Source organism: Oryctolagus cuniculus, chromosome 21, assembly GCF_964237555.1.
Source record: "Oryctolagus cuniculus chromosome 21, mOryCun1.1, whole genome shotgun sequence".
Taxonomy (NCBI): domain Eukaryota; kingdom Metazoa; phylum Chordata; class Mammalia; order Lagomorpha; family Leporidae; genus Oryctolagus; species Oryctolagus cuniculus.
In genome coordinates, this window is record NC_091452.1 from 8,104,464 (window position 1) to 8,120,753 (window position 16,290).

At 50.9% G+C, this 16,290-nt stretch overlaps 1 protein-coding gene across 1 annotated transcript; it reads right to left on the reverse strand.

Annotated features, from left to right (window-relative positions):
- Nucleotides 1-2,220: 2,220 nt before the first annotated feature.
- Nucleotides 2,221-14,504, reverse strand: ARPC3 (actin related protein 2/3 complex subunit 3). The gene is made up of 7 exons (XM_008272214.4): nucleotides 14,289-14,504; nucleotides 11,499-11,598; nucleotides 6,127-6,203; nucleotides 4,620-4,688; nucleotides 3,915-4,041; nucleotides 3,162-3,256; nucleotides 2,221-2,518 (listed from the first exon to the last, which is right to left on the reverse strand). Exons 1-7 carry the CDS (start codon nucleotides 14,292-14,294, stop codon nucleotides 2,456-2,458), a joined length of 537 nt encoding a protein of 178 aa, XP_008270436.1. The 5' UTR covers nucleotides 14,295-14,504; the 3' UTR covers nucleotides 2,221-2,455.
- Between the last annotated feature and the right edge of the window lie 1,786 nt (nucleotides 14,505-16,290).

Sequence of the window (16,290 nt, forward strand, 5' to 3'; positions counted from 1 at the left end):
CATTTCCTGAGATATCTAATTTTTTTTAAGTTTTATTTATTTTAAAGGTGGAGCAAGAGAGACTTTTCATCTGCTAGTTTACTCTTGAAATGCCCTCAGCAGCCCGGGCTGGGCCCAGCTGAAGCCAGGAGCAAGAACTCCATCTGGAAACCCCATGTGGTTGGCGGGAGTCCAAGTCCTTGGGCCCTCTTCTGCTGCCTTCTAGGTGCACTAGCAGGGAGCTGAATTAGAGGCAGAGGTGGGACTCGATCCCGAGCACTCTGATATGGGACGTGGGCATCTCAAGCAGCGAGCAGCTTAACCTACCACGCCACAGTGCCTGCGACCTGAAGATCAGTATCACATCCTTTTCTGATGGACAATCAGAAAATACATGGTCCCATAACTTTTTGAAGAACTCACAGCATAGCTACTTTTGTCAGCCAAGTAATGAAAACTTTTTAAATAATAAATACATTTTTGGTCAATTTTTTTTTTTTGAAGATTTACTTACTTGAAAGTCAAGAGTTACACAGAGAGAGAAGGGGCAGAGAGGTCTTCCATCCACTGGTTCACTCCCCAGTTGGCCTCAATGGCTGGAGCTGCATCCATCCAAAGCCAGGAGCTTCCTCCAGGTCTTCCCATGGGGGTACAGAGGACTAAGGACTTGGGCCATATTCTACTGCTTTCCCAGGCCATAGCAGAGAGCTGGAACGGAAGTGGAGCAGCCGGGCCTCAAACCGGTGGCAATATGGGATGCCGGCACCACAAGGCAGTGGCTTCACCCACTACACTGCAGCGCCGGCCCTGTCAATTGAGTTTTGACAAGGAAGCTGCTGCAGTTTAGACATTAGTTGGATATCCCCCAGCGGCCCTCATGTCGCAGGCTTGGTCCCGTCTCATGGTAGTGGTTAGAGGATGAAGAGTGGAGACTTGATCCTGCAGGAGGTGGCCCACGGGAGGTCACGGGTGCCTTGGGGTGTGACCACAGAAGGCTATTACTGCAAGGGGGTCTGTCCTCTGGCTTCTGACTCCCCTGTGACCCTGCCTCTGTCTCTGCTCGACCACTGTCACCCTTCGGCCTCACCGGAAGGACAACTGATGGGCTTACCAGATCCTGGCCTGAAAAACCAGAGTCAAATAAAGCTGGCCAAGAGAGAAGCCAGGATAATCAAGAGAGGAAAAGAAGTCTTTATGACAAATGGTGCTGGGACAATGGGTAGCCACATGCAAATAAGTGGAGCTGGACCCTTACCTCATACACCAGAAATGCTCAGACCGGCTCAGAGACCCACCAGTGCAAGCTAGAAGGATGCAACTCGTAGAAAAAACATGGGCATAAACCAGTGTTTTAATTAGGCAAGGGCTTGTTTATTTTCATCTACTTGAAAGGCAGAATGATGGAGGGCAGGAAGGAGGGAGGGAGGGAGTGGGAGGGAAGAGGGAAAAGGGAGAGGGAGGGAGGGAGAGAGGGAGAGAAAGAGAAGGAGAGAGGGAGAGAAAGAGAGGGAGAGAGATAGAGGGAGAGAGGGAGGGAGAGAGGAAGAGAGGAAGAGAGGAAGGGAGGGAGGGAGGGAGGGAGGGAGGGAGGGAGAGACAGGGAGAAAGAGAGAGGGAGAGAGATCCTCCATCTGCTAGTTTATGGCTGAAATGCAGCCAATAACCAGGTCTGGGCCAGGCTAGAGACAGGACGTGAGTGAAGAGGTCCAAGCACTTGAGTCATCATCTGTTGCTTCCCAGGATGCATTAGTAGGAAGCTGAATTGGGAGCAGAGCCAGGATATGAATCTAGGCATTCCTAACCATCGCTTCAATTGCCCTCCCTGAAATGTACATTTTAAAAAGGTATCATGGTGGGGAATGGGGCCGGCGCTGTGGCATAGTGGGTAAAGCTGCTGCTTGCAGTGCCAGTAACCCATATGGATGCCGGTTCGAGACACTGCTGCTCCACTTCTGATCCAGCTCTCTGCTATGGCCCGGGAAAGCAATAGAAGATGGCCCAAGTCCTTGGGCCCCTGCACCTGAGTGGGAGACCCGGAGGAAGCTCCTGGCTCCTGGCTCCTGGCTTCAGATCAGCCCAGCTCCAGCCATTGCGGCCAATTGGGGAGTGAACCAGCGGATGGAAGACCTCTCTGTCTCTCTGCCTTTCAAATAAATAAATAAATCTTTAAAAAAAAATTATCAGTGAGCTTTACAAAAAAAAAATGACAAAGGTAAGTAATAAAGTTTTTCTGACATGGAATATTAGAAATTTTTTTTTATTATTTATTCTTATTAAGCACGGCTTAATAGTGCAGAAAATTTCAAATGATCCTTCAACAACCCACTCTCCCCCCCACCCCCCCACATTCTTGATGAGGAGCTTTTCAAGTAAAGACATGCTCTGTAACACCTATGGAATAAAGGCAGGGGACTGCGCACATCCTGCTGTAACGCGCGGCCCGCAGCTCCGGAGTCGGTGCCCGTCCAGGCTTCCTTCACTGCCCCGGTCCCGAGAGGCTCTTGTTCATGAACTGTCTCTTCACAAAGCAAGTCCACCACTGAGGAGGGGAGCGAGAGAGCGAACAGCACACATCAGATGGCACACTTCAGGATAGTCAGGATTCAGTCCATTTCATAATAAGAGTCAATGTTAGTCTGGTGTCCCTTACATTACAAATTCCTCAAAGATACCTGCAGAAATTCTTTCTAGACTCACAAAGTACAAATCCAACAGAATGAAAATATTTGGGGGAAAAACCTGCATCTGATGGACCACGTAGAGACTCTCGTAGTTGTCAGAGTATCACAACTATCTACACAGCACTGTCACTGTACTGGGTAACAATCTAGGATGACTTAGTCTACTGGAGGATGTACATAAGTTATACACTAACACTACGCCACCTTATGTAAGGGGCTGGAGCACCCGCAGACTTTGGTACCCGAGGGGAGTCCTGGACCCAGTCCCCTGTGGGTGTGGAGGGCATCTACACAGCCAAGACACGCAGCACACAGTCTCTGAGGGATTTCGATGTCCTGAGGAGAATTCACAACTACAGCTCTCTTATTGTAAACAGTTCACTACTGAGTGGGATTCAGTGGACTGCCAGTTACCAGGCCACACGGCAAAGCAGGAAACGGGAGACCTCTGTGTGTTTGGTGGTGGCGACATCTGATTTACCAGTTGGAAGGGAGTCTTACCTTGCTGGGCTTATCATTCTGAGGGTCAAAAACTTTCTCACAAAGTCTCAGTCCAGTCTCCTGCCTTAGCTGCTGCAAGTAGGCGCGCATCACCTCTAAAACAGAAAAATAACAGAACTGCATTTGAGAACACAACGCCAACGTGCAGACGGCTGGTCTGCACGCTGACCTCGGCAATGCAGCGGTACACCCCTGATGGGAGGAGAAACAGCAGACAGTCCAAATACAGTCCAAGTGGTTTGCTAACTACACTCATTTCAAAATCATTCCAAAGATGCTCTGCTTGTCACACTGCTGCCCGAGCCTTCAGTGAAGATGACTAGCACGACCACACACGTCCCCGTGAGTCCACTGTCAATCTGGAAGCCACAGAGGGTCTTCATGTGCCACAAGGAAAGCACACATGGAGGCCGTGCTGCCATGGAGCGGGTGAAGCGCTGCCTGCAGTGCTGGGATCTCAGGTGGGCGCCGGTTCGAGTCCCACCTGCTCCACTTCCGATCCAGCTCCCTGCTAATGTGCCTGGGAAGGCAGCGGAGGATGGCCCCAGTCTTTAGACCCCTGCACCCATGGGGGAGACCAGGAGGAAGCTCCTGGCTTCAGATCAGCCCAGCTCTGGCTGTCGTGGTTATCTGAGAAGTGAACCAGCGGATGGAGGACATCTCTCTCTCTCTGCTTCTGCCTCTAACTCTGCCTTTCAAATAAATATTAAATAAATAAAATCTTAGAAAGAAAGGACACAGACCCCTTCTTACCATCTTCCTGCTTGTTTGCAGGTTTGGCATAAATTGCATTAAGTGGAAATCCTGGCTCTCCAGGAATGGGAAAATTTGTGATTCCCAGTGTATACATTTCTTTCTCGCCTTGGCTTTTGGAATTGCACTAAAAAAAAAAAATAATAATAATAAGTAAATATATATATATGACATGGTCTCACACCTGCTTTTATTAATTCACCAAACTCTGGCATGGGGCCTAATAACTCCATTTTGAAGTAGTGAGGAGTGTAAACAAAGTTCTGAGTTTAATGTGAAATGGAAACAGCATGAATTCTGTGAGAGAAAGTCACCGGCACTCCTGATACTACTGGGGGCTACTGCCAACATTAACAACGGAAGTAAGTGCTTCGCTTCAGCTAAAGGTTGATGGAAAGAAAAACCCAGCTTATTCCCCACTCAAATTCACGGACCCCTGAGTCATTGGTCTGCAGGTGAAGAACACCTGAGCCCAGGGCTTAACGGAGTCTCTCTGTCAAGGTTTGCGTCTTGCAAACACACACGTATGCAGCTTAAAACACAGTCACTCACACTGGGAATTAAGAGAGCTACACTCGGGTCTTCCTCCTCAGATCATGTCCAAGTCTAAGGGAGTATTTCCTAGCTGTCCTTGGAGTCGCGACACACAAAAAACGACTGGGAGTATAAACAACTGTCGGCACTCTCCCGAGCTTAATCCATTACCTTTTGGAGTTTCTTTAGACACTCAGAGATGTAGAGAGTTATATATATCAGGGTCCTGTCGGCTTCATTCTACAGAGAGGAAAAGAACATTCAGCAAACAGTACAGACGAAAACCTAGCAGTTCCGTCCAACAAATGGAATCAATCTTCATCTCCGGATGATCTACTGAAAGCCTGGACTCTACTTCCCCTTCTCAGGTTCAGGGCACACACATATACTGCTGCGGCACACGAGGCCCCTTCTCCCAGTCAGGCTTCCCTCTGTGCACGCGGGCAGGGCCAGGGCTTCCACCCGAGCTCTGTGGAGGCTCTTGTTCTCAGCTCCCTTCACCCCCGGTCCCGGGGAGCTGTGCCAACAGCCCCTCACCCTGCGTAGGAAGGAGAATGAACAAGGCTGCCTGAATAACCTGAGGTGCACCATATGGCTGGCCAATTTTTAAAAACCCTTTCATTTCAGGATCTCTGCCAAGAACAGAAACATTCATTACTCTAAAAGAGGAAGCAATTACTTCACGTGTGACATGTTCTTGAAGAACTCCCTAAGCCTGGCGTCCTGAGCTAAGCAAAAGGAGAAGTGGAGAAGACGAACGGATGTTGATCCAATGTGGCAGACGTGAGATCACATTTTGCTCGTATTTATAGCTGAAAAAACAAAAAGAAACCTACACGTTTCCCTGTTTTTAAGACCAGGAAATAAAGTGTGGTAGAATAATATTTATTTACACCTACTACAAACACAGCATGTGGGCCATGTATTTGACAAAGAAAACACTCTGTTAATATCACAAAATGTTTGGACTACAATTTATAGATCAGGAATCTATAAATAAAGATTTTACATCCTGCTTGATTTCAAAAGGTCAAAGTTGGCAAGGAGGAGGCTGAAGTTCATCTCACCGCCGTTCCTGGTAACCTGGAGAGCAGAGCTCAGGAAACCTGGTTTCCATTTTCCCTCCTCCTCGTCCGTGACCCTCCCCTTCCTTCCCTCGTCACAGGAACTGAGGAGAGAGGGGAGAGTGGGGCAGGACCAGGGTCGCTCAAGTCTCTACTTCCCCTTCTCAGGTTCAGGGCACACACGTATACTAACAAAATTACACAGCCAGGAGGATTTCTCACTTGTGGGCTAATGCTACCCACCAGGCCTGGCACACAGTAGGTGCTAAATTAATGCTAAAATGTCTTTACACCAGAATTGGCAAATTTTCTCTACAAAGGGCCAGAAACCAAACAAGTTAGGCTTTGAGGGCCAGGCTGTGTTCCAATGACATTTTATTTACGAGAAGCCATGGGCCAGATTCAGTCCTCAGGCTGTAGTCTGTCAACCCTGGTACAGACTTTGGAGGAAGAAAAAGAAACCAGTATCTTCACAGAATCTAATACCAGACAGTGTTCTAGAATTTAAGAATCACAATTTCACATCGCATTTTCTCTTCATGGCAACTCATTGCAGTGTAGAGATTACCCTAATCAGAAAATTAAAGTGAAATATTAAAAGCTCTGTCATTTACCTTAATTTCATAGTTTTTGAAGAAGACATTGGCCTTGAAGTAATAGATGGCTTCATCCACAATATCCGTATCTTTTGCTAAGCAGGATAACAAGGGGAAGGAGGGAAGAAAAAATCAGTCAACTGCAAACTGTAATTTAGCCTGTAAAAACCATAAAAAAAATAAATCCAGGATCAACTGTCAACAATTCTATAGGTGAATAAAATTAAAGCAGGGAGCACATACGTGGCACAGCAGTTAGCTACTGCTTGGGACGCCCACATCCTGTATCAGAAGGCCTGTGTCTCTCCATTCTGCTCCCTGCCTTTTCCCGGGAGCGGCTGGGTCCCTACTACCCTCAAGGGAGACCAGAACTGAATTCTAGGCTCCTGGCTTTGGCTTAGCCCAGTCCTGGCTGCTGCAGGCATTTGGAGATGAAACACAGCACATGGGAAATCTCTCTCTGCACTTCAAATAAAAAAATTTTTTTAAATGAAGCTATTAAAATAAAACCTGTAAAACAATTTCTAGAAAATAAAGTATGTAGTTAATTTTTATTTCTTAAGATTTGTTTGGCCAGTGCCGTGGCTCAATAGGCTAATCCTCCACCTGCGGCGCTGGCACACCGGGTTCTAGTCCCGGTTGGGGCACCGGATTCTGTCCCGGTTGCCCCTCTTCCAGGCCAGCTCTCTGCTGTGGCCCGGGAGTGCAGTGGAGGATGGCCCAGGTGCTTGGGCCCTGCGCCCCATGGGAGACCAGGAGAAGCACCTGGCTTCGGATCAGCGCGGTGTGCCGGCTGCAGTGGCCATTAGAGGGTGACCAATGGAAAAGGAAGATCTTTCTCTCTGTCTCTCTCACTGTCCACTCTGTCCAAAAAAAAAAGATTTGTTTTATTTGAAAGACAGAGTTAGAGAGAGGTGGGGGGGGGGGGTGCGGGGGAGGACTTCTATCTGCAGGTTCACTCCCCAAATGGCTGCCAACAGCCAGAGCTAGGCCAATCTGAAGCCAGGAGCTTCTTCTGGGTTTCCCATGTGGGGTCAGGGGCCTAGGGACTTGGGCCATCTTCTACTGCTTTTCCAGGCCACAGCAGAGAGCTGGATCGGAAGTGAAGCAGCGGGACTTGGACCAGTGTCCATATGGCACTATAGGTGGCAGCTTTACCCACTATGCCACAGCGCCAGCACCAGGTTTTTTTTTTGTTGTTGTTTTTTTATTTAAAGATTTATTTGAAAGAGTTACGGGGGTAGGGGAGAAGGAGAGAATCTTCCACCTGCTGGTTTACTCATCAGATGGCCGCAACAGCCAGCTGGTCCAGGCCAAAGCCAGGAGCCAAGAGGCAGGAACTTCATCTGGGTCTCCCATACAGGAGCAGGGGCCGGTGCTCTTAAGGGATGCTGGCACTGCAGGCTGTGGCTTTACCCACTATGCCGCAGTGCCGACCCCTTAAGATTTTTATCCTTTTATTTATTTATTTATTTAATTTTTTTGACAGGTAGAGTGGACAGTGAGAGAGACAGAGAGAAAGGTGTTCCTTTTGCCATTGGTTCACCCTCCAATGGCTGCTGTGGCCAGTGCGCTGCGGCCGGCGCACCGCGCTGATCCGAAGGCAGGAGCCAGGTGCTTCTCCTGGTCTCCCATGGGGTGCAGGGCCCAAGGACTTGGGCCATCCTCCACTGCACTCCCAGGCCACAGCAGAGAGCTGGCCTGGAAGAGGGGCAACGGGGACAGAATCCAATGCCCCAACCGGGACTAGAACCCGGGGTGCCGGCGCCGCTAGGCGGAGGATTAGCCTGTTGAGCCTTGGTGTCAGCCCAAGATTTTTATCTTGAGAGCGTGTCTGGAGTTCAATGAGTATCTTTTTTTTTTTTTTTTGACAGGCAGAGCGGACAGTGAGAGAGACAGAGAAAGGTCTTCCTTTTCCGTTGGTTCACCCCACAACGGCCACTGCGGCCAGCACGCTGCGGTCTATGCACCATGCTGATCCAAAGCCAGGAGCCAGGTGCCTCTCCCAGTCTCCCATGCGGGTGCAGGGCCCAAGCACTTGGGCCATCCTCCACTGCACTCCCGGGCCACAGCAGAGAGCTGGCCTGGAAGTGGAAGAGGAGCAACCGGGACTAGAACCTGGGGTGCCGGCGCCGCAGGCGGAGGATTAACCTATTGAGCTGCGCCGCCGGCCCCAATGAGTATCTTAATGTATGGGAATAGCCCACAGATAGTTTCATTTCTGAGTGATGACTCAGGAGGAAATACGAACTTACTCATGTATTAGAGGGTATCAGAAATTAAGAATCAGGCAAATCTATCTACTCTGTAAAAAGACCCAAGAATAAATTGCTTGAAGATAAATTATATTCCAAAGATTCTAGGTGGGGAATTTTTAAGTTGTCATTATGTAACTCAAGGAAGATTACAAAGGCCAGGTAATTTTGGGCTGATAAGACAACTGTGGATGAAGCATCACTTGTTCTAAGAGCTTGAAGACTTAAAAGAACCAAGCAGACAGCTTTGATGGACAGTGGAAGGAACTGCAACATAGGGAATTCCTTAAATAAAAATGTATTAACTGGGACCGGTGCTGTGACATAGCGGGTAAAGCCGCCGCCTGCAGTGCTGGCATCCTATATGGGTGCCGGTTCAAGTCCTAGCTGTCCCATTTCCAATCTAGTTTTCTGCTATGGCCTGAGAAAGCAGCAGAAGATGGCCCAAGTGCTTGGGCTCCTGAACCCACGTGGGAGACCCAGAAGAAGCTCCTGGCTTCGGATCAGCTCAGCTCTGGCTATTGCAACCATTTGGGGCGTGAACCAGTAGATGGAACGTTTCTTTCCCTCACTCTTTCTGTCTCTGCCTCTCTGTAACTCTGCCTTTCAAATAAATAAATAAATAAATATTTTAAATAAAGTATTAACTTTAAATAATTTTGCCTTATGATACACAGTATAAAAAACTTTACACTGGCTTGTAAAATAAAAATAAATAAAATAAAAAAACAGAATGTCTCCCACATGATTTGACTTGAGTTTACACGCTGTTGCTTCAGGGAAAAGCTCTTAGGAACGTGTTGGGGTTTGCAGATACATCATCCTTTCCTGCAAACTATGACTGAAGATGTACTTGCACAAGATGTTCTGAGTGGCCACAGCCCAAGAAAAGGCAGAAATACTGTTGTGACAAGACAGATGTCATTACACAATTTCTTTGGCAATTTTCTTAATTTTGAAAAGGCCAAGGTCTCAGGGTCTCAACAGCCGGCAGCTGTCTCAGCGAGGCGGCCGCAGTTATTTATACTCCTCGTCCCCTGACGCTTCAGTCCTCCGCAGTGCACTGGTCTCTGTCCCTGCTCAGCTCTTGTCTGCAAACAGGAAACCTCAGAACTGTTTACAAAGCCCCGCCAGTACTGTTCAACAAGGGGGGGGGGGGGGACGGGGGTGCCAGCACTCAGAAGCTACCTGCTGAATTTCAATGAATTGATTTAAGGAATACTAACTTCTTTAGCTCCCAGCACAGGCTTCCACGCCAATTGAGCTGTAATTCTGTCCACTGGGGACACAACCAAGTCACTCCTCGACAAGGTAGTAGTAACCAGACCTCCTAGACCTACTCCTCCCTCAGGGCGTGAGACGGCCCTTGGCACAGCAGTGTCCCATGCTGGAGTGTCTGGCTCAAATCCTGGCTCTGCTCTCGATTTGCTTCCTGCTGATGGGAACGCTGGGAGGCTCCTACAGACACTTAGGGAGTGAACCGTGATGGGAGATCTCTGTCTCCCTGCTGTTCAAATACACAATATTTAAAAATACTTTAGTAAACAGATGTATTCCAGGGCCGCTACCTGCAGTGCCAGCATACCACAGGGGTGCCAGTTTGAGTTCTGGCTGCTCCACTTCTGATCCAGCTCTCTGTTACGGCCTGGGAAAGCAGTAGAAGATGGCCCAAGCCCCTGCACCTGTGTGGATTCAGATCGGCACAGCTCCAGCCTTTCGGCCATTTAGGGAGTGAACCAGCGGATGGAAGATCTCTCTCTCTCTCTCTCTGCCTCTAACTCTGCCTTTCAAATAAATAAATAAGTCTTTAAAAAAAAAAAAAAAGATTTAATCCACCCTTGGCTAACTGCATGTTCTGATACACGACATGGTGTTCGTAACCATCTGAAAAGGTTTCTCCCCACAAGAGGCTGGGGCAACACTGATTATTATTGTTCTCTCTTTGCACTACAATTCTTTTATCATATTTTTTGCCTTTTCCGGTCTTTTTCCATCTGTTCCTTTTTCTCAGAATCAAGTAGAGACTGCGGTGTCTCACCAAATTTATTAAGTTTATTGAGCTTTCAACTGGTGTCGACAACAAAATTAAATTAGGAAGAGGTCAAGTCAAATACTCTGGCAGAGAAGCGGCAATGGAACCCGTACAAAACCGCTACTTCTAACCGGGGTCCTGGAAACCGCGAACGGAACTCGCTGCAGACCTTTCTGGGTCTAATGTAAAACAAATTACACCGCTGGCAGAACGTCTCCGAATGCGCCAGAAAGAATCTCCCACAGCGACTGCCAAAGGACTGGGCTTTCTGAACAGTGAAAAATGTTTCGCCAGGCAAAGTACAAGAGGGAACGCAAGGAAATGGAACTCAGAAGGGAGAAGCAAGCAGTCATGCTGTGCAGTGCGCTTAGGATTCAGGCTGATGCTCTGCTGAAAGCGAAGATCCCGGAGCAGCCTTCCCCGAGGACGAGGTTAAACCACTGCTGCGGCCTGGAAAGCACGGACACAGGGCGGTCCTCGAGGGAGCAGCATTCGACTCATCTGAAAGAACTGGCAGGGGGAACGATGGGGCAGCATCCAGAATCAAGTCTGAGAAACCGGAAGCAATGATACAGTTTCCTATTTTTCTTCTCTTGGCCCCACAGTTTTTTTTTTTTTTTTTTTTTTTTTTTTTGACAGGCAGAGTGGACAGTGAGAGAGAGAGACAGAGAGAAAGGTCTTCCTTTTGCCGTTGGTTCACCCTCCAGTGGCTGCCACGACTGGCACGCTGTGGCCGGCGCACCGCTGATCCGAAGCCAGGAGCCAGGTGCTTCTCCTGGTCTCCCTTGCGGGTGCAGGGCCCAAGCACTTGGGCCATCCTCCACTGCACTCCCGGGCCACAGCAGAGAGCTGGCCTGGAAGAGGGACAGAATCCGGCACCCCGACCGGGACTAGAACCTGGTGTGCTGGCGTCGCACCCAGTTTCTTATTTAAGGCAACACACAACTACCATCTTTCAAGGTCTAGAACACAATACCCACCAAGCAAGCACACAGTACAAGAGTCATTTGAGACCTGACTGAGCTAAGAATTCCTCCCATTTGATGTCAGAAGGTTGCTAGGTGTTCAATACCAACATCTGAGAACAATGGGCTTAGACTTACTCTCTCTAGGGGCAGGGCCTTTGAACTGACTTCTGATAGGTAACAGTGCCATGTTTCCGATGAGCTTGGTGTCAGGGTCCATGAGAGAAGAGTGATACGCCTGCAAATACAGAAGCAGAAAGATGCCAAATGTTACAGGGGCTGACAAGCACATCCCCCCAGAACAACAAAAAATGAGTCATCTGCCCAAGATGAGGTAGGGTGGGGAGAAGCAGGGCTGGCAACAGTGATGTGCTGGGGCCGGCTGCTTCCGGCTCAAGCAAGTCAATCACTAGGGGCAGGCATTCAGTCTGGAAGTTAGGATATCCGCGGCCCACAGCACAACGCCAAGTTTGACTCCCAGCCCCTGATGCCAGCTTTCTTGCCAATGCAGACCCTGGGAGGCAGTGGTGATGGCTCAAGTGATCGGGTCGCTGCCAGCCATGTGGGAGACCAGGCCTGTGTTCCTGTGCCCAGGCGTTAGCCACAGCAAAGCCCTGGCCATCGTGGGCAGATGGGAGTGCTGTGTGTGTCTCTTTATCTCTCAAACAGAAGAAAACCAACTTAATGGTGCAAGCTGGTTATTAAACAGTCATTCCCAAACATTTAAACCCGTTTGTGGTGCAGTGGGTTAAGCTGCTGACTGCAGTGCTGGCATCCCACGTGGGCACCGGTTTGAGTCCCAGCTGCTCCACTTCCAATGCAGCTCCCTCCGATGCTCACGGAGTTCCAAGCTCCTGGCTTCGGCCATGAACCAGGGGATGGAGATCTGTTTGTCTCTGTCACTTACTCTCTTTCTGTAACTTTCCCTTTCTTTTTTTTTTTTTTTTTTGACAGGTAGAGTTATAGACAGTGAGAGAGACAGACAGAAAGGTCTTCTTTCTGTTGGTTCACTCCCCAAATGGCCACTATGGCCGGCACCACGCTGATCCGAAGCCAGGAGCCAGGTGCTTCTGGTCTCCCATGGGGTGCAGGGGCCCAAGCACTTGGTCCATCCTCCACTGCCCCCCCCCGCCCCGGGCCACAACAGAAAACTGGACTGGAAGAGGAACAACCAGGACTAGAACCTGGCGCCCATATGGGATGCCGGCGCCACAGGTGGAAGATTAATCAAGTGAGCCACGGTGCCGGCCCCCGTTACTCTTCCTTTCAAATAAATAAAAACTTTAAATTATATAACCTTACAATTATATTTATTAAAAAAACAAAGGTATATGTTCTCATCATCTCCTAATTTTCAAATTACATTTACCACTGTCTATGTTCTTAAGGCTCTATCTGTGTTACGTTTATGGTAGAAATACAAATACTGCAACACTGTGACACTGTGCATCTCTCCTGTTCCATGGTTAGTGACAGCACAGGGGTGGTGGGTGGGAGTATTTCCACACGGACATAAGCAAACACCATCTAAATCAGGGGTAGCTACCCCCAGCTGCATTTAAACCAGAACCCAAGCTCCAGCTTTTCAGATCTGCTCTCTCCTGGGTTTATGTCTTTCACCAAGACACCACTTTTTTCTCTCAGCCTGTTTCCAAATTTGCAAAATGAGACATATTCTGCCTCCTGTGGGTCAGTGAGTTAAGAGACAGAGAAAAGTCACATTTATGAGAACGGTTTGTATGCCGATTCCTGGTTCTGCTTTTTACAAGACGGCTGGCTTTCTGTAAGACAACACGGGCCCCAACCATGTGTTCACTGGTTCACCAGCCACGCGCACATGTAGCAGGGTGCTATGGCAACACACCAGAACACGGTCCTTGGGATTAAAGAATTCCCAGGCTAATGGATCCAGATAAAATGAGCAATCACAGGGTAAGTCCAGGGCGCTCTATGGGCAACTGGACTGCACACAGGGCTTCAGAGTCCACGGCCGGGGCCCTGCAGGAGCTGCTAACTTCTCTGTGACAGAAACAATGGTATCTGCCTTGCAGGGTCAGTGACGAGGGGCACACGGGAGCGTCTACACAGCGTGTGGCTCGGCTCCGCCTAGCAGTCCCCAGGAGTCAATGCTACCTATGCGATTCGTGAAACATTATCTATGACAACAGCCGGTTCTTTTCCCGGACAGGTATGCGTTATCTGGAGCAGCAACGGTCTCGATCCACCTGCTTCACGGCGTTTGTCACCACCTGAAAATACTCCTTTCACTCATGGGCACCTGAGTGCTGGCCTTGGCGGCTGCCACAGCCATCAGCTTGCAGGTATCCCACGCGCCGCAGGGCCACCGTGCTCCTACCCCGCAACCGGGGGCCCACACACAACCGCACGGCCTGTTTCCACCCCCACTCTGATGCTTCCATCTGGAAACCAGCTGCGGACCCTGGGTCGGCTCCGAGGGCCCCAGGCCCCCTGGCCCCGGCGGGGGTGGCAGGGAGGAGTGGAGGAAGCGGGGTCAGGCGGGGTCGGGCGGGGACACGCCCCCTGCGGCGGAGGAGGAAGTGGGCTTGACTGGGTGCGGGGGCGAAGGAGAAGCTGGACCCTGAAACATGAAAAGCACAGCCCTGGGTTCGGGGCTCGAAAAAGCCTCTGGGTACCCTGCCCGCGTCCGGGAGCGGAGGGGCGAGGGGGCGCCGCCACCGGGGACTACCGGGCAGGACGCGCCGCGGCGGCTTCCTCCCGCGTCGGGGCCGTGGCCCACTCCTGCCCCGCAGTCGACCCCGGCGGACAGCAGCCCCAGGCCCCCCAGACCTCAGGGACCAACCCCTCCCTTCGCCAGCCGCCCGCTTCCGGCCTGCCCTGCCAGGCACGCATCTCCCGTCGCACGCACGACTTCCCGCTGTCTCCCGCACACTCTGGGCTCACACTTACCGGCATCTTGGCAGCCCCGGGGTTTCAACCGAGAGGTGCAGGTCCGGGTTAGAGCGCGGCGCTTCCGGTGTGGGAACCAGGGCGCGGTAGGCGGAAGTGAGCCGGAAGGGGCGGGCAAAGGCAGAACAAGGAACTTCCGGCCTCCCAATCCCTCCGCAGGTGGCCGTGGCTGCGCGCTCCTGAAGAGGCGCTAGAGGGCGCCCGAGCACTAGGCAGCGGATCTGCGTGTCGCGCATGCGTGGATCTTGGTAACAGAATTTGATAGTCGCATCCTTTGTTTTTCCTTAAAGCTCATCTTTCCAGTGGAGCATTCCCTGATCACACTCCACCTCCCGGCCTCTCTCGCTTTTCCCTTAGTTCTTAGGATCCCCTTACTTTTGGTACAGAAAGGGAGGGTTTTTTGCTCGGCTCACTGCTGTATCCCCTGCGCCTACAGTCAGGGTATGCAGCAAGCCTCCAAGGACTGTGTCTCCAAGGACTGTGTCGAGCGAATGAATGAAGCCAAATCACGGCTTTTTTTTTTTTTTTTACAGGCAGAGTGGACACTGAGACAGAGAGAAAGGTCTTCCTTTGCCGTTGGTTCACCCTCCAATGGCTGCTACAGTCGGCGCACCGCGCTGATCCGATGGCAGGAGCCAGGTACTTCTCCTGGTCTCCCATGGGGTGCAGGGCCCAAGCACTTGGGCCATCCTCCACTGCACTCCCGGGCCACAGTAGAGAGCTGGCCTGGAAGAGGTGCAACCGGGACAGAATCCGGCGCCACGACCGGGACTAGAACCCGGTGTGCCGGTGCCGCATGGTGGAGGATTAGCCTAGTGAGCCGCGGCGCGGGCCAAAATCATGGCTTTTACAAATGGGGGACCCGGACACAGGAGAGAAGGGATTTGCATGTCACTCTGCACTGCGATTCTTCGCGCAGCGGCTGAAGAAGTGGACAGTGGGTTTTGGTCCTGTTTCCAACATCTGCGATCTGTGCGATTTCCACTTGCAAACGGAGGCAGCAGTACTTACCGTGTAAGCTCTGGGAGGATGCAAGGAGCCGAAAGCGCTGAGTGTACAAGCCGGGAGCGTACGGACAGCTCGGGTTTGTCTCACCCATTCATGGGAAAAGCCCATTTCTCCTGCCAGTGTCCCACACTGAAGAACCCTGCCCCGCGGCCCGACGTGATTTCTCCACTGAGGAGAGGCCAAGCACCCCTTAGTCACTCTCCATTTCACTCGGTTTTCTTCCTGTCCCTCAGCACAAGTTTCATTGTTCCTGGTCTCACCCACCAGGCCATCAGCCCTGAGCCGCCTCTTTCTACCCCCGGGGCCTGGCACCCACAAACCGCTGTACGTTTGTGCGAAGTCACATCAGGCTCACCGGGAGGCGGTGAAACCCCAGGACTGAACTGTCGGGTTCATCTTCGCAGCTCAGTGGGCAGAGGGTGAGGCAGCGGAATGTGGCCCTTCCCAGCGTGCCCACAGCACATACCAGATTCTAGAAGCTAAACGAAGGGCGTGCAGCCCGAGGGCAGTCAAAATGCGCCTCTTTTCTTCTTCTTCTCCCGTGTGGCAACAGGCTCTAAGATCAGCAACACTGGGACGTATGGAGGCAAGACGCTAGGTCACAGGAAGACGGCTGTCTGTAAGAGAAGCCTCCCAAGAAACCAAGGCTAACGCTTTGACCTCAAACTTCCAGCCTCCAGGACTGTGAGAAATAAATGTTTCAGCTGGGACGGGGGCGGGGGATTAGCAATTTGGGAGACCAGGGTGTCTGCACCCCTTCCACACTCCCGGGGCCACAGGAACGCCCCCAAGCAGCCCCACACACCACACCCCTACGACAGCTCGGCTTTGTGAGGGCAGCTCACCCCTCAAAGCTTGCTGCCGACACCTGACTCCTCCCCCAGTCCCAGCCCCGCACATCAAGCTGCCACAGACACCTACAGCCCCACACGTTTTGCTTCTTCAGTTAGAATGGATCAAATTTAACAATGCAAGTGTACTTCTGCCATCTAGG